Source organism: Carica papaya, chromosome 7, assembly GCF_054855325.1.
Source record: "Carica papaya isolate Zhongbai chromosome 7, ASM5485532v1, whole genome shotgun sequence".
Taxonomy (NCBI): domain Eukaryota; kingdom Viridiplantae; phylum Streptophyta; class Magnoliopsida; order Brassicales; family Caricaceae; genus Carica; species Carica papaya.
The window spans coordinates 868,445-890,570 of NC_142315.1; the positions used below are offsets into that span (position 1 = coordinate 868,445).

The following is a 22,126-nucleotide window of genomic DNA, read 5'->3' on the forward strand; positions in this document are numbered from 1 at the left end:
TCTAATCTTGGATATTAAAAGAACTCGGGGGTGACACCCGAATTGGCTGCTCTAATAATTGGAGCTCACTCTTGCACTTCTGTAAATTTTCTCTTCAACCAAACACACCCACATGCAATTTTTCTCTTCAAGTCATTCTTTGCTTTTTACCAGCTTTACTACTTTTACAGATGATGTTCATCATGGCAGCATATGCTTTGCTTGTTAGCTCAACAGCTTGGGTATTATTTAATTGTGTAGCTTTAGAGAATGTGAATCATGTTGGGATTGATTATTGTTTTTAATTAATTTTATAATATAAAATAATGTGATTTAATTTAAAAAAGTTCGTATTTTTATTACAATTTTCGAGTAAAAAACCAACAAAATTCGTATTTTTATTATGTTTCCGAGTAAAAAAAACAACATAATCGATATTCTAACGAAGACATACGTGAGATAAGATATATAACTCGACTTAAACTCACAAATTCAATAAAAAAAAAAAATAGAAACACTAACCCTATAACTAACAGGTAGTTGGTAATTTTCGGAATAACTCAATTATTTCACAACTTGATCAAATGTTTCGAAGAATCGAACGTTGTCTGAACATCCGATAAGGTAAAAAAGTGAAAATTTCGGCGTAGACGTTAGCAATTCCTAATACCCTTGTGATAAAAAATGCTTTGGAGGAATCTATAAAAGGGGTTTCTATACAGCTATGTATATCTTCATCTGATTTTCTTAATGATTGGATTAGGTAGCAGGGAAGATTTTCCCCACCACAAAGTGCATGAATCAGGCTCCAAATTCCAAATCAAAAGGAAATAGAAGAGGCTCATCAGTTCAATTTCTCTAATCATATGGGAAAAAAGTAAGACTCTTTTGTGAAAATTAGTGAGGCACATGCCAGAAAAATAAAGCATGCTTTGTCTCCAAAACATCCACAACCATGCATATATTATTGCAAATCAAATCACCCATCAGATTATAACTACTTTTATTGTGGTTTCACTGTCATATGCATTTCCCAGGCCACACAAGAGTGTAAATCTATGTTCCTATATACGTTTTACAAGTTTACTAAACCAAAAGTGCGAATCAAATAGATATTTCGCAATTTTATGATTTGAAAAATTGAGAATAATCAACAAAAACAAAGTGAAAACAGATGTTCAAACGCTACGATTTCACAAATATATTAATAAGTTAAATTCTACGAGTGTTATGAGTAGACCCATATCAACCCATACTACACCCACAAGATAACGAGATATATATTCTCAATAAAGATTTTATTAACCTTTAACTATTGTACTACTGTATCGACGATATCTATAATTTATACATTAATAACAAAAATGAAGGCAAAAGGGATCAAAATCAGACTGCTTTGATAAGTTAATCATCTCAACCTTTAAAATCAATTACTAACCTTCCTCTAATGCCAGCAGATAAGACTGACTAATTTCATAAATCTGCAGGAATTACATTACAAGTGATACTCACAAGACATGTGAAGCCAACCAAAAATACTTCTTTTTTGTAAGACAGTTCCATCATTCAACAAGTGGGTTAGTGTCCTAATCTTCAAAATAAAGGGTTAATGGGCCTAATCACTTTCCATATTAACCCAAACCTTTCAGAAACATGCCACCTAATCCTTCCCTATAAAGGTAATAATAATTATTAATTAGCCTACTTCACATCAAAATCATAAACCTCCTCTTCTATGCTGTGTTTATTGGGTTAAAACTCCAGACACAATCATGCCTAACATGACCCACTTTCTCATTTGAGCACATAAGTGAATATTTTTGCGGTAATCTTGCTTTCAAATGCTCATTCTTACAAGATGAGTGTCTCAAGAGATTACAAGAAGCAGCAAAGGCTTCAACAGAGAGGCTGCAAGGCCTTGTGCTGCAGCTGCAGGCTTAGTGTCTCGTCTTCGGAGGAAGCAGAAAGCTCGAACTCCGAAAGGTTCGCGTCAATATCAAGCCTAGCACATGCCATGGTTCAAGAAAGACTAGACCAGATGATTAGAGAAAAGCAGGAGATCACAAGGCATAGTACACAGCAGGAGAGGCAGCAAAGGAATAGTCAAGCTGGGACTAAGTTTATAGTAATGGTAGCAATGGAGAAGAGCTCTTTTGATCCCAGAGAGGATTTTAGGGAGTCCATGGTTGAGATGATCATGGCAAATCGAATCGAACAGCCTAAGGATCTCCGTAGTCTCTTGAATTATTATATTTCAATGAATTCTGTAGAGTATCATAGGACTATACTAGAGGTTTTCCATGAGGTTTGCTCTAATTTATTCTTGTGAATGCAAATGCTTTCGGGTGAAGGATGTCAAAATCCTTATAGAATGCCATCAAGATGCTCAAGAAATCATTAAGATTTTATTTCTGGTTCTTATAACAGATGGATTTCTAGTTATGTAAATACTATTTAATCTGATACTCTAATTTCTAAAGAAAACTTCTGAATATCTATTGTAACTTTTGGCTAGGGTATATTTTGGCAAATCCAATACTTATTTAATTAAGAGAGAATATCCAGTTTTGGTGCTAAAATTCTGTAAACTCTGTTACTTCTCCTAACCCAGCAACAAAATTTATTTCGATAAAAGTGATATTGACTGTAACGGATAAGACTTACATGAAGGTGATTTACTTGCTCTTTAATTTACTTTCTTTTTAATACATTGATTTACTTTTACTCTTTAACATCTTTATATATATGAAGGTTAATATAGGAAGAAAATTCATATAAATCCAGATGTAACTGTCTTATGATCATTACACAACAATGAGAATGGAAACAGCAGAAACATTGTACAAGAATTCTGAAGAACAAATCAAGCAAGTACTAACGAACCACCTGCAGATCAAAAAGCTTACATCATGGATGCTCCCTTCCGGTGCTTGAAAAGCAAGTTCTCGCATTTCTTAGGGAGAATAATTTTGCAAATCTGCCTAAAACTGCTTCTGAGAGTCCGGTAGAATGCAACGTATAAAGGATATTGTGCCATGACAAAGACAGCAATTGGAATGAAAGCAGCAACATAGTTAAGTGTCTTGACCAACGAATTCCGGGGCTGAATGGTGAGCAAGATGGTGGAGGTGAAGGCGAGCATTGCTGTGGCAACAGAGAAGAAGAGGAAATTGAATGCAAAGGTGAGTCGTCTGGGGAGAGTTCGATAGAAATCTTTCTTCTCCATGGAAGATGTTAGGATTGATAGGAATAAGACAAGGGAAGTTAAGGAGGCTGCTAATGAGGCAACATCCATGACAGTGAAAAGAGAGTAAAGAGGCCTCTCAAGGAGAATCGGAAGACCTTCTTCCTTGTTAGGATTTGTATTCCCTTCTTCTTGTTCTCCTCGAAATCCTCCAGGCACAGTGAAGGCAGCTGCAAAAACAACAGTGGCAACAAGCACAGCAACAGTTGAACATGACTGGGCAATACTCTGCACCCATTCTTTTGCCTCATTATATTGAGCATCATGTGAATCTTCAAACAGCTTTTCCGCTGTAACCCCATCTTTGTTTCGATGCATCTCATAGTGTGAAGGGATTAGTTTCTTCACTTTCTGGGTAGACAGAGAAAAAAAAGGGGCTTATTATCAATTGCTTGCTAATGCAAGTTACAATAACTTGTAATGCAAGTTACAATGAATTTCAGAAAAATTGCATAAGAATGCATATATGTATATATATGTATGTATGGAATCCTTGTTCAGGCTCACCGCAAACCATTCCAGTTCCTCTTGCAGCTGCAATGCAGCACCGGGCTGAGTTCCACCATTGTAACATGAGGTGTCTGCAGCATGATGCAGAATAGTATAGCCGTTGTTGTCAATGGTCACAGCTAACCTTTCCACTGCTGTTATGTCATCATCTCTCACCATACTAAATATCTTAGGTTGCCGGTATCTTACAGCTACATGCAAAATGTTCTGACCCGTGCTGTTAACGTGTTCAATAGCCTGAGGGTATGTCTTGAATGTCCAACTAACAATTTCTTGTATTCCTTTGCTGGCAGCAATTAGCAATGGAGTTTCAAGTGATGATGTTGCTTTCTTTGTGGAGCTCGTGTAAATGATATTGTCTCCAGTTCTTTCTTGAGTTTCAAATTCAAGTTTTGATGCTTGGTTCTGGTCTTCCCCGATGCAGATTATGTTGTCATTCATTTTATGACTTGCTGTCCAAGAAGTGTCTTTCTCCACCAGAATCTTGGCCAGTTCGTTGGCTAATTTGTGCTTTTCCTTTAACTCTTTCGTAACTTTAACCATCTTATATTCTTTGCACAAACAAGTAGATCATGATTAGTCATCACCAATACAAGTATTAATAATCTATGCGTTCCATAATCAAAATTATTTCAAGTGTCCAAGGTGGAAAATGACAAGAAGGATTCAAATCTTTCTCACCTTCGGCTAGTGTCTCCCAAAAAAGTCTGTATAATTTTGGTATTGCTGTAGTTTACAAGTAGCTCAATCAGAACCATTTGTATTAGTTTACCGTAAACAAGAAAATAAAAGCACAAGAACGAAAAATATGCATGCATATTTACCTTTAAAGATATTGAGATGGCTAAGGAATCTCCATACGAAATTGGACTGCTTGTCCTTTTGCTCTTGATCATCATCCTTGTTGCCGTGCAATAACTTTGGTAAGCCTGTAACGAGATAATCACTTTAAAAAGACAGAAACTTTCGATCTAATTGCAGTTTATATATGCATAAGCACATATAACATACATATATAGAGCATACTTACAATTATAGATGAATGCTTCTAGTCCTTCCCTGAGGCAGGAACTCTTAAAAGCCCTGGGCATGGAAGCTAGTAGACAGAGACTTGAAAATATCATGTAGTTTCGTTCCTCGTTTGGAGAGAGTAATTCTGCATTGTTTCTTAATAACCAAAGAGCTACCTCTGTGGATGTTCAAAGCCAACAGCAATCAACCTTAAAGCAATATTCCAATAAAGATTGCAACAGTGAAATTGAGATTAGAAATTAATTTCAATTAATTTGCTCTACTTGCAATAATTTATATCTGTTAGGTCAGGGTACTGATTGTTAGGTATTAATTTAGTGATGACAGGTTTGGTTAGAGATGAAATATGGGCATGGAAGAGCATTAGTGGGAGACAAAAGTTAGTCGACATCATCCCACCTACTATCTTTTAGGTAATTTGGAACGAGAGAAATAAAAACGCTTTCGAATGGGTAGATGACGTGAGAGAATTTGATAGAATCAGGAATAAATAGTTTCAGACTCTCATTTTTTTGACTTGGGGTCGTCCTCTTTATTTTATGGAGTATTTTAGAGATTTTATAGATATTTTGTTAGAGTTATAAATATTTTGTATCCGGATTGGCACCCCCTTTTGACACTTATTAACATATTTTTATACTTATTTCAAAAAGACCTATATATGTTGTATTTGTCACCTATGACTTTTGGTTAGAATCTAACATGCTATCGAAGTAAATACTTCTAAGTTCATCAATACACAAATGTTAATTTCATATCAACCAACGTACCAAAATGTTGGCCAATGATAGCAATTTGAAGAATGGAGAAGTGATCATTTCTGTGAAAATGGTCCTTCATGTCTCCAAGCTGCTTAGCTTCCGCAGCCAAATGCTTCAACAACTCGAAATTACCAAGAGCTGCAGCCTTGTAAAGAGGTGTTTCGCCTAAATTGTTCCGAACCTTGAGCAGTTCTTCGCGCTCACGCATATCCTTTTCATGTACTCGTTTTGTACCCTCTTCCGCAACCAGCAGCTTCCTAACCAGGATCACGGCTGCCCTTATATCCTCTGTGCAATTTGCTGCATCATGAAGAGGAGTGTTTCCATAAATATTCTTGCGAGAAAGGACTTCGCGAATGTTATTTGAGGGTAACTTTTCAAGCAAGTAACTAAGCAGTTTAGCATCTCCTCTGTAGGCAGCAATATGAAATACTGTGTCACCATAGATTGTCACAGGCTTGAATAAGGCATCATGGTTGGCGCTGTATAATTTCTTCAGGTCGGTCAGCTGGTCCGATCGGAAGGCACCCAGATAACGTATTGCCATTTCTTTATTGTCTTCATCCTTATTATAATCTGCAGGATCTTCCCCTATCTGTATTTTTTCTGTTGAACCCCCCATTTGTTTTCCCTCTGGATTTCAGTAAGATGGTGATTGTATGTGATGCATATATATATATATATATATGCATGATTGGAATAGAATCTTGTTGAACTGATTTTTCTTTTTAAAAGAAAAGGAAACTAAATCAAAAGAGAGATGGCATATCTACTTTGCTTCACTATTTAATAAAGGTGAAAATAAAGAAAGAGGTGAAAACGCTCAAACCAATATGAACATAAAAAAGTAAGGATTCAAATTCTTTGTTACTTTTCTGAGAAAAACATACAGATCAAGTATGGAAAATGATAGAATTCTAAAATAGTTCTAGTCACTGATAATGCACTTGGGTCCTGAAATAGTGCTTGAATTTCGAAAAAATGTGTTTAGATCCTCAGACCAAATGCTTGGGTCCTGAGATTGTTTTGGAACTCGGATTAATGTCTAGGTATTGGGACATTGCTCTCAAGTTTGAGTTCAAAGACTGTCTGGCCTTTGAGACTATGCCTAAGGGTGTTCAAATTTTAATTTAGACCGAAAAATTAGAACGGACTGTAATCGATTCAGTATTTGGTCCGCACGTTTTCTTCTTTTATTCTTGGTCCGATCCAGTCCAACCTGGTATGGTCTAATTTTCGAGTGATGGACATCCCTAACCATGCCTAAGTTTGGTAATAATGTTTGGTATCAAGAATGTATCTTCGCACCAGGATTATGCCCAAGGTTCTAACACTAATTACTTTTAAGATTGAGCCCAAATTTCAAGACCAATCGAAGGTCTAAAGACTATAAATAGGTCCCAAGATTATGTACAAGTTTTGAGACTATAATTAGATCATAAAGTTAGTAAAGAACGTAATATACCTGTTGAGATTTATATCAAATCAATTATACTCCATTAACACATTAGTGAATTAAGTATTGAATTCAACTGAATCAAACATTATAAATCAAATATTTGCGACCTATAATATACTCATAAAATGACAAATTTTACATTCTCAGTAAGATTTAAATTTATTACCTCCAAGTAAAACACGAGAATTTTAACATTAAACTAAAGTGTTGTTGATCGTACGCCTCAATGAATTTGGCAATGGAATTGGACCATAGAAATATAAGACTTGCCTTGGGGTGTTATAGTTTTCCCTAATCTTTACTATTTGCGAGATGAGAAGATAAATTTTAAAAATAATTAGTAGATACTTCGAATAAATGCGTAGTTTATATTAATTATTTGTTAAAAAATTATAAAATAAAATTAATCACAACTATAATGCATCTCAAAATTCAACTCGTCTATCTCGGATAATTTTTTAGCTTTTAAACCACAAAATAACTAATTTAAACTTATATTGGCTCTTTTTCTTGACTTGTTGCCTTTAAAAATCTTCATAATAAAATAAAATTTGAGAAAATTTATACATAAATTAATTATATAATTTATGTACATCAATTATAATAAAATATAAATAATCTTCAATCAAGAATACATACATGAGCATAATACAACTCGAATCGACGACCTCTTTTAGAAAAAAGAAATATCAATCATATACGGTTTGAAATGTATTTAGTCATTTATTTGGAGAATGTAGATAATAAAAGACATATCGCATATAAAATTAAATTTTAGTAAATTCATACATGAATTAGTTATATGATACATATACATCAATCATAATAAAATATAAATATCTTCTAATCAAAGATGCACACGTGAGTAGAGTATAACTCGAATTCGTGGTCTCTTATAAAGAAAACGACATACCAATCATATGCAGTTCAACTCAACGAGGTTAGCATCTTTCCTATTATTTGGATCAAACTTCACTTACTAATATCAAGTACCAGGTCTACAACTCTATAAAATCACCATATAATTATTTAAAAAATCCAAAACTCAGTGGAAATCATTGAAAAATCTTGTTGATCTCACATGGAACGCTTACAAAGATTCAAGCATTTCTGAGGAAGAATAATCCTCCAAATCAACTTAAGAACATCCATGAAGGTAGCAGAGAATGCAGCATACATCGGAGATTGTGCGATAATAAACAAAATGATGGGAAAGAAAGCAGCAACATAATTCAATATCTTCACCAACTCGTGCTTAGGCCGAACAGTGAGAAATATGTTCGCAATGAAAGTAGCCATGGCTGTTGTCACTGAGAAAAATAAGAAGTTAAATGCGAGAGTAAGCTTCCATGGGAGATTACTACGGAAATCCTTGTGCTCGTTCGATGAAGTGAGGATCGAGAGGAAAAGAACCAGAGAGATTTGAGAAGTGGCCAAAGAGGTAACATCCATGACAGTAAAAAAAGAGTAAAGAGGCTTATCCAGGAGAATTGGAAGACCTTCTCTATTAGCAACTTCTTTAGAAAGTAGCCTTTTAGTACTAGTATCATTTTTCTCAGAATCGATTTTGGATTCTCCTCTGAATCCTCCAGGGACCCCAAAAGCCACAGCAAAAACTACCGATGCCACCAGTTGAGCAACTGCTGAGCATGACTGTGCAATATTCGATATCCATTTTTTCGCCTCTTGGTGCTGATCCTTGTGCATTTCTTTGAAGAGCTCCTCTGCTGTTAGGCCTTCATTATTTTGATGCATTACATAATGGGAAGGAATTAATTGTCTCACTCTCTGCATGTATAAACACAGACCAGAGTTATATAAAACTTAATGTAGTATCCCAGATCCTTATGTCCAAGATAATCTCGGAATCAGTACTAAGTCTTTATTAAATATAAGTAATTTTATTAATTGTTGGTACGTTTCTTTTTTTAAAAGAAATTATAAATTTAAGTTAAAATGTATTCTATTGCGTTACGGGTGATATTTATATAACATTTAATTCATGAACGTATGAATTTTTACTTAAAAAATGATATTATAGGTAAAATACATCATCTTATAATCATGTACTTATCAAATAATAGAAAACTAGAATAGTGATCAAGTAGGATTGAGAGCTGACCTCAAACCATCTCAATTCCTCTTGCAGCTGCCATGCTGCACCAGGTCTAGTTCCTCCGGAGAAATATGATGTATCGGCAGCATGATGCAGTATCGAGTAGCCACTGTTGTCGATTATGGTAGTTAATTTTCCCACTTCTGTTCCTAGGTTCTCTAAATGCTCAAACACTCCCAGCTGACGGTACATGATGGCTACATGAAGTATGTTCTGTCCATTTCTACTAACATGATCTATGGCTTGAGGATATCTCAAAAGTATCTCTGTAACTATTTCTTCGATACCATTGCTGGCTGCAATGAGCAACGGTGTATCAAGCAATGAGCTTTTCTTTTTCTTCTTAGCGGATGCTATTGTTACCGATGTAGATTCTTCTACTCTTCCATATTCTTCTATATAGATTGTGTTGTCCAGTGTTTCATGTGTTAGAGCCCAAGAATGATCTATTTTCACTAGCTTCCTAGCCAGTTTCTGGGCTAATTCGTGCTTCTGCTTCATTTCCTGGGTTTCGGAAATTTTCTCCCAAACTAACCATGATCGAAGCAGATATTTTGTGTTACTTTCATTTGTGGGTTTTTTTTTTTTTTAATTCAAGCTATAAATGTTCTAAATTTCAAAATAAAGAGGATGGGACATACCATAGCCTAAGAATCTCCATAAGTCACAGTACATCCTATATATGACTGCAGTTCCAAAAAAGTTCAATTAGAAAATTTTTCATATAAAACGAAAAAGCAGAACAGATTACTAATCACCTCTATAAGGAATTGATCTCTGGACAGATTTTTTAAATGAATTTGATCGAATTCCACGCTCTATATCTTCTCCTTTTTGTGAAAGAGGCTGATCAAATTCATCATCATCATCGTCATAATCATCATCATTACTCTCTCGTAAGTTGCTCGGAAGACCTGCAATAGTAAAATGCTTATGACTTAGATTGACATCATATAATTCTTATGTCAATGTGAATCAGAAGTCTTCGAGTTAGATTTGATCCTCACAGATATATACGAACAACTTCAGTCCCTTGATTTGAGAAGAAGATTTAAAAGCTTTTGGCATGCTTGCTAGGAGCTGCAAACAAGTCATGCCACTTTTTTCCTTCAACAGGCCAAGTGTCCTTTCTCTTTTCAGTAACCAAAGAGCTGTATCTGAATGGTCGGGAAAAAAAAAGGAACGGACAGCATGAGCAAAACATGTAACGGTAAGCTGGAAATCTATAAAATTTTGATCAATTTGAGATTCATATGTGTGTGTATATATATATATTTACCAAAATGTTGGCCAATGATAGCAATATGCAAAATAGAGATTTGATCATTTCTGTAGTAGTGTTCTCTTATATCACCAACATGTTCAACCTCTTTAACAAGATACTGCAACATCTTTTTCCTACCATTTGCTGCAGCTCTAAATAATGCAGTTTCACCAAAATTGTTCCGAAGCTTTAGTAAATTTTCTCGTTCACGAATATCTTTTTCTTGAACCGAAATCTTTCCATCTTTACGAGCCAGTAGTCTCCCAACCAGGAGTTCTGCAGCCTTGACATTGTCAGTGGTAGCAACCTCATGAAGAGGAGTGTTTCCATGGATATCCTTCTGGGTGAGGACTTCTCGTACATCGATTTCTTGAGGGAGCATTTCGAAGAGTGTTTGAAGCATTTTTTCATTTCCTTTATAGGCTGCAATGTGGAAATGAGTGTCCCTGGAAATTGTCAGAATATCAGACAAGGTTTTCCCAGGTTTGGTCTTGTAGAATTCCTTCATGGATCCAACATCTTGTTTCAGAGCAGCTTCATACGGAACTTTTATCTTCGTAAAATACTCCGGTGTTTCGAGGATTTCTCCCCTGATTTCAACAGTCTCTTCCCCCATTTCTCCTCCTTTGTGCATCTGAGAAAAAGTACTTATTTAGCAATATGGTTACAGAATACAGCAAGCCAATGATGTAGCTGGGTTATATATCTATATATACACAATTCTCAAGTGCAGGGAACAAAAAAAGTGAAATGGTATTTCTACTTTGCTTGATTAAACAATAAAGAATGGCCAAAAAAAGATAAAGTAGGAAGAAGAATATAATAAAGCTGAAGTTGTTCATAAGTTCCTTACTACTTGGGTGCAAAACACTTTACAATGTACAATGTGAATCATGTTTAGGGGCTATTATCAAATTAGTCCTTAAAATTTAGTGCTTACTACAATTTGGTCCCTAATAATTCTTTTTTGTTACATTTTGGTCCTTACCGTTTTTTATTTGTTTCGAATGTTTAGTTTTCTTCCCTTTTCTAATGAAAAAAAATAACTAAAAAAATGTACCTAATGTTATTATTACTTTATTAAATCTATTAAATCAATAATAAAATTAATTTAACCTATCTCATTCATTTTACCTCGTCGTACATTTCTTCGTCTCGATTTCTTATTTCCTCTTACCTATTTTCGTTCTTTTTTTTTCCGTTAAATTTTGTCTATTTCTAAACCATCTGCAGAACAAATTAGTTTTCTTTCTATTCATCCTACATGAAGGTTCCAATTTTGTTGGGCACATGGTTGTTTAAAGCAAAAGGGTTGTGCCACATATGAATTATCTGGTATTCCATGAACTCTATAGAGGAGAATATGTGCTAAATGAGTTGCAAGGCTCTAGCAAAGTCAAGTTTTAAAGATATATTTTGGGACAAATGGAAAAATTTACTGAAATTTATTTTTAACTTCATATTTAATTTAATTAGAAGATTTTATAATTTTTTTTTTTTGTATAGAATTCTACGTGAATTTGAAAGAATATACTCAAAATTCCATCAATTTTGATAGAATTTAAAATATATTGTTTTAATTACACGTGAAATTTTATTTAATATCAATTCTTTCACTTTCGAGCTAGTATGAATTTGTTAGTTAATTTTGCTAAATTTCTATAGTATGATTCGATTTAGCCTAGTTGTGCTATACATAACAAGGCAAGTTTGCAATTATCTGTTTCAAGGATGAGAGTTGTAGAACACAAATTGAAATTTTCAGCAGTAAAGAATAAAATGAAGGGGACAGGAGGAGAAAGGGAAAAAAAAAAAGTTCATAGTATACTATTTATTACAGCTTAATCTTCTTTAATGTTTAATCCAACATGTATCTGTAGTAGCAGCGAACTGCTGAAGGAAGGATATCCTACCATATGAGTTTATAAAATTCATATTATGCATAAATATATTATACATATATCACTGTGTAGAATGAGTTTGGTACCAGACTGAAGGAACTGGTGTGTTTATGGTGTTATAAGGGAGCTGCCCTCTTTGACAAGCACAAAGACGCTGCCAGCATCACCCCTAGAAATTCTAAGCTCTTCGTCAAGGTAAGTAGTCAGTAGCCACGATTGAGCATTGCTATTCGAGAGAGAGAATTTCAGTGGTGGTTGACTAGAAATAGTCTTTGCAACAGATGAAGCCGTGTCTTGAACCGAGGTGATTAAGCCTTTGATGGGTGTGAGATCAATCTTTTGCCCCAAAAATTCCACATTTTCTGGAAATACTATGGAATCTGTCAGCTGGGGAGTTCCAATGATGCCTTCCTCGAACTTGATCTACAACCAGAAAAGAACAATAACAGCCATTTAGAGCTTTCCTCAGAGCTAAAACTGCTCCATGGACTTGAGACTAGCAAACAGTAACTTTCAACACAATTTCATAGGAAATAGACAATGGCACAGGACTTCCATAGACAAGCATCAACAATTTGAGTCCATGCAAGGGTTTTTTGTCAAGAGACCATTTGAACAATCCTTTTCCTGGTTCACTGGGAAGTAAATGAACACTTCTTTTTCTTTAGGTAGTGCAAGGGGAAAAACACTTAAACGTGTCAACCACTACTATTTAAAGTTATATGCATGAAAAAGATAATAAAACAGAAAGGGAAAGAAAGAAGAACCTGCACACGCTTTGGACTTCGAACTTCAAATTTGGCATTGGTGCTAATGGAAGTCGTAGCCAGTGGTCCAGAAAACTGAACAGAATTTTGAACAGTCAAATTCTCTGAGTCAATAGTCTGAGATATTTCTTCCACTTTTACTAATGGCAGATTACCCCTTGACAACAATGGAAACAGACCTGCAAAGGAGGTGTACCTGCATCGCCACAAATTTAACGTCATTTAGTATATGTTAATAGCATGATAGAAGCTTAAATCTTAACCATAATAGTAGTCCTTGTTCCATTTCCAGAGAAATTACAATCTATTACCGACACCCAAGAATCCCCCTTCAAGAAAATTAATGACAACAACCTTATGCCATATCTCTGTATCAAGATCATTGTCGCAAGAAAGTTGAATAGATGATAAGAGTCCTATTACAATCTTACAAACAGAAAGAGAGGAAAGTAGTACCAGAGAAAGTCACAACATGATGTTGAAGAGTGGGAAAAATCTAACATAACTTGCCATAACTTCGCACTATGACACAATTGATACCATTGAAAGGTGTATTTAAAGAATTTCAATGGTAAACATAGAGTCCAAGCACGAAAAATGAAAGCAAATCAGGGGAGACTACACTTTAGAAAACTAGACACATTAATCTTGATGGGCTTACCCCTGGTTAGTGAGGGTAAAAGCTCAATCTTGCTACTACTAAAGCTATCTCCTTCAACTGTTTCTCCTGTTACTTTTTCGAATCTAAATCTTACTTCAATGATTAAGTGATATTGATTTTCAGTTTTACAAAACCTAATCTTCAAAAGTAATCAAGATACTCAGCACGAAGACACCACAGATTTCAAGCTGCAAGTCGATGTCATCGTGTTAACATCATGCTGTACCGCAGCCACCATAATAAACTCTCTACAAACTTCAGTAGCCATCTATAAAAAATCATTTCCTATTGAAAGGAAAACAAAAAAGCAAAGCTTCATCATGACGTATTTTTCTTTGGCCAAACAACGGATCAGCAGGACCAATTGAATGACATATACACTAAAGTAATTAAAATTAAATATTTCTAAAAAAAATTCACTTTAATTTCGATTAAAAAATTCCTTTCTCCACTCAGATTTCCAGAAACCAAAACGAAACTTCAATTGCAATTTTTACTTGAGTTATTCTTCTAAGGAGCTTACGCCAGAATCCATTTGCCGTTGAGCATAGACAGTGCCTCAGTTGGTGCAGGAGTCGGGTTCTTACTCTCCAGCTGCGTGATAAGCTCCACGATCTCCGCTCGTGTCTCGCTCGTCGCGCTTAATCCTCGATTCGTCCCGTACAACGAATCCACCAGCGCTTTCTTCAAGCGAGCAATCTCGGACACTTCCACCGCACTCTCCTCGTCCGGTTTCTCCGCCACGGAGACCGCCGAGCCCTCATCCTTCTCCGGACCCCATTCATCGTCCAACGCGGTCCGGATCTTGAATTCGGGTCGGACACGAGCAATATCTCGCGTCAAACCCGAGGGTCTTTGATTGATCGTGCCGAGATGGAGGAGAATTGAACGGTTGGGAGCTAATTTAGGGCTTATTAGAGGATTAGACGATAGATTTTTGCAGGAAAAGTTACAGAATTGAGGGACAGTCGCCATTGTTAGAGAAACTCGAAGTAGCAAAGCAAGTCACGTAAATGGAATCGACAAGAAAGCTAACTAATTTGTAAGTAGAGGGTGGGGATGAATATAAATACAGAGAGACCATTTTGTCCCGACTTAGACAGGGACCACCAATGTATAGCCCATGGGTAAAATAGGAATTTCAGCTTCAAAGAGAATACAATGTAATTAGCAGATATTCTCCCGATCTCCACGTTTAACTGATGCCACGTGGATAAGACAATATTGTGGGGCCCGTGAGATGGAAAACGGCAAATGGAAAGTGTGTGACGGTGTTAATGTGAGGTGAGGAAGGTTTTCGGATTTGGCGGAGGAACACGCAAACGGCGCGTGTGAGTCGTCTAGAAGCTTCCGTTGTATTTTGGAAGGGTTGCGTTTGTGATTCTCCATGGCTTTTGATTGGTGGAGGCCAGCAAAATATCTTCTTTTTTTTTTTTTAATTTCTATTGCGCCAAAAAAATGTCCAAATTGTAATCTCCAACTTATTTTATATATATATATATATATACAAATGTGTAACGTATTAAGAATTTTATGGATGACTCCTTATATATATATATATATATAATAAAAATACTCTTTTAATAGTCATATACGTAATTCATAGCAATAAACATTCAAATATTACAATTATTTTTTAGAATTTAAACGAATCACGTAATACTTTTAAATTTTCATAATCGTGCTCGATTATTTATATTGTCCTTCATACTAATTTCACTTATTTAGACATCGAAACAAATTATTAGACAATAAATAAAGAATAATTAATACACGTAAAATTATCTCAGTTACCCATAAAACTTTTCGTTCATATTCGATCATATTAATCAATGTCGTTAACGAAAAATGATTGTTAACGTCTTACCCTATTTGACATTGAGGGAAATTTTAAAAAATATTATACATGAGATATATAATTTGAATTCAAATTATTAATTCTATTATAAAAATACGATGTCATTTAAGTTAAAATATTAGTATTTTAATATACAATAATAATATACGACGATATAATTTTTTACTCGACAAGATAATTACCGGAAAAACTAATAATTTAGTGAAAATATAAATTGAAATTTAATTTGCCTAAGATAAATTTGAATGGTTGGGAAAAAGAGAATATAAACTTGACAAAGCATCCACATTCTCAAACCAAAAACTTGGGCTTAATCAAAATACTCTTTGGATTAGAACTTAACCTTTTGAGGCCCATCTCTTGGCCCATCATTGGGGCGGACCAACACTAAGATGGAATAAGCCCGCTAATATGCCCAATGTCCCCGCTGCAATATGACGAGAGGCTATTCCTCCTCGAACAAAAGGATCGTAACCTTATACGCCCCACGTCGAATTTACAGGTTATACCTTTCCGGTTAGTCCATAAGGGTCGAACACCCATATTCAAAGACTATATAATCCTGTTACATGAAATACGTCAAATTCAAAACAAGTCATTCATGAAAAAAATAAATGAATTTCAAATATATAAATATATATATATGAATTAGCAATTTACTTCACTTATTTTTCTAATTTTTTATTATTTTTAAACTCAATATTAATGGTTTTGTAATGTTTTAAAGTGAATAATCTTTTTTTTATAAATATTTTTATAAACCGAATTTAGTTTACATTCTCGTGAATTGAATTGAGTATTCTCGTAAATTGATTTGAATCCATACATTCGTACAGAATGATGGTAATATATAAATTTGTTTAAAGTTAATTTTGAGAATTAAGTTTTTGTTTTTGGCCTAATCATTCATCTTAATTATTTAATTAGTTATTTTCTTAATTTATTTTTCATGTTTTTTTTTTTTTTTGGTAATGTGCTTAATCTGAATTGGTGAACTAAATCCTCCCTCTTGAACTACTTTCCCATAAGTCATAACAACTCCTTTCTGAAATATATATATATATATATAAATGTATATATATACATACATATTACCTTATAAATAAAATAAATTAACTTATATGGTGAATTATATGTTATTTGACAATTAATAAACCTCTAGCAAATAAAAACACCCAACAAAAAAAAAAAAAAAAATCAGTTTGTTTGGTGAATGGATGATACCCTGTATTATGGTGGCACCCATATGTTACAAGCTTTCACATTATATATATGTATATATATATGTATATGTATATATATATATATGTATGTATGTATGTATGTGTTGGACTCCATAAATCCAATCATTGATGATGATAATAATAATTAAAGAAGTTCAACTTAAATAAAATATTACAATATACTCCTACTAACTAGAAAACAAAACATTCCATGCATGATCGATATCAATATGATGATTTAATTGTAAAAATTATTATAATTTATTTAAAAATTAAATATAATAAAAAATATAAAATTAATTCATTAGTATATAAATAAAATTATAATAATTAAATTTGATTTAATCTTAGTGATTAGTCTTAAAAGGAGATTTAATTTCTTAATTGAAATAATTAGTAATATAATTTTTAAAGATAAAAGAAAGCAAACAACTAGTAACCAAAACATAACCAACCAACAAATACTTACTACGAAGTTTTAAAGAGATAATTCAAAGGTGATTCTCTCGTATGTCTTTTGGTTATGGTGTTTAATCTACTTGTGATTTAATATTTATATTTAAAAAGATAAAAAAACGACGTCGTATGAGTAATCACTTTGTCCCGCGGCGGTCATATTACCCTTTGCGGCTAATTACGAAGCCCAAATTTGGAGCCGGATGAGGCAATCGTGGTGGCAGCATCTGCCACGTGGCAAGCCCTCGATGCTTACGCCTGTTGACTTCAGGCTTTGGCCGGCGAAACAGGGTGGTTAAACAAAATGACAAAAAATACCAGAACCCTGAATTTATTTTAATTTAATTTAATTTTCAACTCCGAAAATTTTATTTATTCATCAAAATTCGAATTAAATAATTATAAAAAATTTAAAAATTTATTTTTCTGTTCCCTTACTCCAACCCCCGAGAAAAGCAGTCAAGAATTAACAAAGCACAGAAACACCTCCATCTGTAAAGCACATCCAATCTTCTTCCTCTTTTTCTCTCCTCCCCCCGTCTACTTCTTCTTCTTCTTCTTCTGTTTTGTCATCGTTTGCGTCTTTCTATATCCCTGTTTTTGGACCCAGAAACGTAGTATTTATTATTATAATTTCACAAACAGTGATTTATGTTTCCCTCTGGACCACCGCCATTGCCACAGTTTTTCCTTTCTCAGACGCTCTTTTCTTCATTTCCATGAATTAAAGCAGCTGGAGAGGGTGACGTTTTTCAATTCTTGAACCGAAAAAAACTCACGGGACTTTCATGGACGAACCCTTCACCGCGATCTTAACCTGTACGTCTTCTTACTCTTCTCATTATTATTATTATTGTTGTTCTTCTCCTCCTCCTCCCGCACAGATTGGTTTCTACGTGTTTCTGGTAATTGGGTTCGTTTCAGAATGAGTCAACTCAGGGTGCTGTTGCAGGAATCGGTAACAAGAGAGATCGACGCGAGAACGACGATCCTGGCTTTGCTTAGGGAACGAATGGACGGTCTCGATGGAGCCATGGCGAGACGGAGAAGGACGCTGAAAGAACGGCTGGGATTTAAAGGAATAGGCTGCTGTGGGCCCACATGGGGATTCCGGCCAACCACCATCAGCGTTAGAGAAGAAGATGAAGATGAAGAGCCGGACGAGTTTGAACAGAACCATCGTGACTCCGACCCGGTACTAAGAGCGGGTCAAAGCAGGGAGCCGGTTAGCGGGTCGGATCTTATTTGTTTGAGTTCAGTTCCGATTAGCTCGGGGATGAATCTGGCGGCGGCTCTAGCGGCGGAACGACATTTACGTGCGTCAAACGAGCCTGACGGAGTTAATTCTGTGGGGCCGGATAGAACAAATGGTGGGTCCAGGAGTGTGCCGGGGACGCCGTTGAGGATGTCGCTGATGAGACTCCTGGAAGAAACCGACTTCGGCGACGGTTGCGTCGGTGACGGCGGCGGCGAGGTGGAGAAGAAGGAGAAGGAAGGAGTGGCATTGGGGAATGATTCGGTCTGCTGCGTCTGCATGGGGAGGAAGAAAGGCGCGGCGTTTATCCCGTGCGGGCATACTTTCTGTAGGGTGTGTTCGCGGGAGCTGTGGTTGAACAGAGGATCGTGTCCGCTCTGCAACCGTTCGATCCTCGAGATTCTCGACATCTTCTAGTGATCGTCGTCAGATCGGGCGGTGAATCGCGAGTCGCATGCACGGCTCGTGATGATGATGAGGCCTAGAGATTTGCGGGGGAGATTTCTTTTGATTGGATGGGGCCCTCGGAGGAGGCAACTACTTATTGTCAGTGAAAAATTCAATTTAATATTTTATTTTTGTTACGTGAATTTTTATGAATTTCATATAATATAATATAATATACATGTGCCATAAGTATTGGACTGCTGAACTCTCCTCTTCTCTCCCTCTCTTTTAAAAATTAAATTATAATAATATTAAATTTCAAAAAATTAAAATTTAATAATTAATTCAAAAATTAATACTAGAATAAAAATATAAAATAATTTCTTGATAATTTATGAATTTTTTTAAATAAAAAAATTGGGCTAAATATAGGCCCAAGCCCAAATTAAATTGGTTCAACATTCTAAAAAATAAGATAAAGTAAAATTAGTGTAAAAAAAATTGGGCTTTAGTTTTGTGTTTTTGCATAGTTGGACCCAATTTATTGTTAAATTCGCTTTATACCCCTGAAAAAATAATAATTTAATAATTAGTATTTTTTATTTATTTTAAAAATAAAATTTTCTTTTATTATTTAACGAAAAAAATTAAAAAATTAATTATATTTAGATATTTTAAAAATAATTTAATAATATTAACTTAATAATTGTAACTAAGTCATTAAATTAATAAATTGAATTATTATCGATTTAATTAATTAATTAATTAATTAAAATTATTTTTTAAAAAAATTTTCTATTAAAAAAATAAAAATTGAATATATAAAACGAGTAAAAATGTAAAGAACTAAATTATAAAAAAAAATTAAAAATTAAATTATAACAAATACCATGTTTTTGATTTAGTAATTTAAGCATTTATTGATCACCAATTATACTAATTAAATTGTTTAGTGTTATATATAAATATATACACGATTTAAATTTTTTAGTATTATATACATATATATATATATATATGTATATATAGAGAAAGAGAGACACACACACCAATCATTATATGCTTTTTTTTTGGGAATAAATATTAATTTATTTGAGTAATTTTAACACATAAATACTAATAAAAAAGAATCGTTCATTTTTAATTAAACACCTCATAATCATAATCATAATATATAGACTCGTAAGAAAAAAGTAAGTCTTGATGTTGAACTTACGTAGATTACAAATTCAAAATAAATAAAGTTGATATTTACGTTACATTATAGTAAACTTTATATTAAAAAAAAATATTTTAATTTATTTTATAATATTACTTTTTACTTTTTTTTAAAAAATATCTTATTATTAATTTAAGTATACTTTTAAATTAAATTTATAGTTCTTCAAATTCACACGTAATACTAATCAATAATTTTTTATATTAAATTTCCAATTTTTAAAAATTTAAATTCAAATTATTAATAGTGTATTAATTAAACTCTTATATAAATATCAATAACTATACTTTTTTTATATAGAACACTATCCCTTTTTTTTATATCGATACAATTTTTTTTTTAAAATTTTTACGGACGAGTTCTACATTTTTCATATAAACGATTTACATATATAATATATATTAATGTTAAGAATGAATTTATTATTATTTAAATATTTCAATTTAAAAAAAATAAATGATAGAAACTTGAGTTTTACAATATTAATCACTCAAAATTTTAAAATTTTCATAAAAAAACACATATTACAATTACAATTATCATTAAAAATCGTACAAGATCCAAGATCGCACGAATCCTGAATCACTGACGAAATATATTATGATATCGTTTATAATTTTTTAGACCTAAATACTAACCCATAAGTTTCTTATAATTGAAATCACCAGTCTCGAAAAACTTAAATTGTAGTTATCGATAGTACATGATTTGAATTCTTATACGAGTCTCAACAGTCACGTATCTTTTCAACGTGGATTAAGATATCACGTAATTTGTCTAAGAATACTAGTAATTTTTTCTTTTAATTTTTTTGAATTAGATAATGTAAGCAAGAAATTAAAAGAAAATTCCAATAATTAAGCATGCAATTTACCTATAGATACTAAAGGGTTAATTATTATTTTTAATCATATGATAATAATTTAGATTTTGGTCGGTGAGAAAACATTTTTCCATGTCATCTACGTGCGTGCATGCAGTAAAGTAATATTCATTAGAAAAAGTTGCAATGAAATTAATTGATTTGATTGCATACATACATAAATACATATATATATATATATTGTATAAATATAAAAATCAGTTAAAATTAATAAATATTAAAATTAATCCATTTAATAAATAATAAGATCTGATTATTTTTTTATTTAATTTCTAAAATTAAATATAAACATTTTTAACATAATGTTTTATATTTTAGTTTTTAAATTATTAATTCATATAACTTGAATAATGATTATTAAATTTAAATTTGTTGTTATTGTATATAAAATTATAAATTTAACACTAATTCAAACTCTTAATTGTTACTAATTAATATCTTAATTTGCTAATTCAATAACCAGCCCATATATATATATATATATACACACACACACACATATATTGATTAGGAATCATGAAATGAGTTAAATAATAAGATTTGAGACGTAGATGATGAATCAATTTTTTTTTTTCTCATGTATACATACACACATACACATATATCTATATAAAATTTTGTTCATGCCTGCAAGTGGATTAAGTAATTGTCATGCAAGGATCGATCACAAAACAAGCAAAAATGATGAGCATCAAAGGATAAGCATTACAGTTAGCTAGTGATGATGAACAAATAGTTTGTATATATATATATATATATATATCTATGTATATGTATATGTATATATATGGTATATATAATATAAACATATCATGAAGAAAACTAGAGATGATCCTGAAAACGAAAAGGACATGGCATATGATTCTTTAAGTAGTAATCTTTAAATTGATGTTTTTGGTGTTCTATTCAACGTATCAAACAAAGCCTTTCGTTTTTGTGGGTGGATGCTTCATCATATTCAACTTTTTAAACAAATTAATCAACCACGGATATGTTTATATGTATATGTATATAAAGATATATATATATATATGTATATATGTATGTATACACAAACATTATGACTAAATATTTGTTTATATAAACTAGTGACAGATTGTGAAGTATGCAAATGGTCCTCGTTTGGCCTCTTAAACTAAAAGCTTATTATG

The 22,126-nt window shown here is 33.2% G+C and overlaps 5 protein-coding genes across 6 annotated transcripts; 2 read left to right on the forward strand and 3 right to left on the reverse strand.

The window, feature by feature from the left end:
- Positions 1–1,576: 1,576 nt before the first annotated feature.
- On the forward strand, positions 1,577–2,403 carry LOC110812507 (transcription repressor). Its single transcript, XM_022039298.2, has one exon. It carries the CDS (start codon positions 1,838–1,840, stop codon positions 2,306–2,308), a length of 471 nt encoding a protein of 156 aa, XP_021894990.1. The 5' UTR covers positions 1,577–1,837; the 3' UTR covers positions 2,309–2,403.
- Positions 2,404–2,737: 334 nt separating this feature from the next.
- Positions 2,738–6,580, reverse strand: LOC110812496 (uncharacterized). The gene is made up of 6 exons (XM_088208183.1): positions 5,536–6,580; positions 4,764–4,922; positions 4,558–4,662; positions 4,415–4,459; positions 3,731–4,284; positions 2,738–3,574 (listed from the first exon to the last, which is right to left on the reverse strand). The coding sequence occupies exons 1-6, from the start codon at positions 6,146–6,148 to the stop codon at positions 2,882–2,884; spliced, it is 2,169 nt and encodes a 722-aa protein (XP_088064309.1). The 5' UTR covers positions 6,149–6,580; the 3' UTR covers positions 2,738–2,881.
- A 1,450-nt stretch (positions 6,581–8,030) lies between these two features.
- Positions 8,031–11,744, reverse strand: LOC110825478 (uncharacterized). The gene is made up of 6 exons (XM_022055937.2): positions 10,381–11,744; positions 10,109–10,258; positions 9,860–10,015; positions 9,743–9,787; positions 9,108–9,631; positions 8,031–8,773 (listed from the first exon to the last, which is right to left on the reverse strand). Exons 1-6 carry the CDS (start codon positions 10,997–10,999, stop codon positions 8,063–8,065), a joined length of 2,205 nt encoding a protein of 734 aa, XP_021911629.2. The 5' UTR covers positions 11,000–11,744; the 3' UTR covers positions 8,031–8,062.
- A 418-nt stretch (positions 11,745–12,162) lies between these two features.
- On the reverse strand, positions 12,163–14,730 carry LOC110825477 (plastid-lipid-associated protein, chloroplastic-like). Its single transcript, XM_022055936.2, has 3 exons — positions 14,218–14,730; positions 13,034–13,229; positions 12,163–12,689 (listed from the first exon to the last, which is right to left on the reverse strand). Exons 1-3 carry the CDS (start codon positions 14,667–14,669, stop codon positions 12,375–12,377), a joined length of 963 nt encoding a protein of 320 aa, XP_021911628.1. The 5' UTR covers positions 14,670–14,730; the 3' UTR covers positions 12,163–12,374.
- Positions 14,731–17,666: 2,936 nt separating this feature from the next.
- On the forward strand, positions 17,667–19,138 carry LOC110824517 (uncharacterized). 2 transcript variants are annotated; one of them, XM_022055090.2, is made up of 2 exons: positions 17,667–18,050; positions 18,184–19,138. In XM_022055090.2, the coding sequence occupies exon 2, from the start codon at positions 18,244–18,246 to the stop codon at positions 18,901–18,903; it is 660 nt and encodes a 219-aa protein (XP_021910782.1). In that variant the 5' UTR covers positions 17,667–18,050; positions 18,184–18,243; the 3' UTR covers positions 18,904–19,138. The 2 variants fall into 2 exon arrangements, with proteins under 2 accessions (XP_021910782.1, XP_021910781.1); XM_022055089.2 differs by lacking the exon at positions 17,667–18,050 and having other exon boundaries at positions 18,057–19,138.
- The last annotated feature ends 2,988 nt before the right edge of the window (positions 19,139–22,126 follow it).

Bases quoted from the DNA above. Each gene is read 5' to 3' on its own strand.
- LOC110825478 (XM_022055937.2), bottom strand. From the start codon at position 10,999: ATGCACAAAGGAGGAGAAATGGGGGAAGAGACTGTTGAAATCAGGGGA. The intron at 9,632-9,742 runs GTATGTCCCATC...GATCATGGTTAG, and splicing joins ATGGAGATTCTTAGGCTATG to TTTGGGAGAAAATTTCCGAA. The intron at 8,774-9,107 runs GTCAGCTCTCAA...TTATACATGCAG, and splicing joins AGGAATTGAGATGGTTTGAG to AGAGTGAGACAATTAATTCC.
- LOC110825477 (XM_022055936.2), bottom strand. From the start codon at position 14,669: ATGGCGACTGTCCCTCAATTCTGTAACTTTTCCTGCAAAAATCTATCG. The intron at 13,230-14,217 runs GTAAGCTCCTTA...GTGGCGATGCAG, and splicing joins AACGGCAAATGGATTCTGGC to GTACACCTCCTTTGCAGGTC. The intron at 12,690-13,033 runs GTTCTTCTTTCT...TTCTGGTTGTAG, and splicing joins GAAGTCCAAAGCGTGTGCAG to ATCAAGTTCGAGGAAGGCAT.
- LOC110824517 (XM_022055089.2), top strand. From the start codon at position 18,157: ATGAGTCAACTCAGGGTGCTGTTGCAGGAATCGGTAACAAGAGAGATC.
- LOC110812496 (XM_088208183.1), bottom strand. From the start codon at position 6,148: ATGGGGGGTTCAACAGAAAAAATACAGATAGGGGAAGATCCTGCAGAT. The intron at 4,923-5,535 runs GTACGTTGGTTG...GAACATCCACAG, and splicing joins TATCATTGGCCAACATTTTG to AGGTAGCTCTTTGGTTATTA. The intron at 3,575-3,730 runs GTGAGCCTGAAC...CTGTCTACCCAG, and splicing joins AGGAACTGGAATGGTTTGCG to AAAGTGAAGAAACTAATCCC.
- LOC110812507 (XM_022039298.2), top strand. From the start codon at position 1,838: ATGAGTGTCTCAAGAGATTACAAGAAGCAGCAAAGGCTTCAACAGAGA.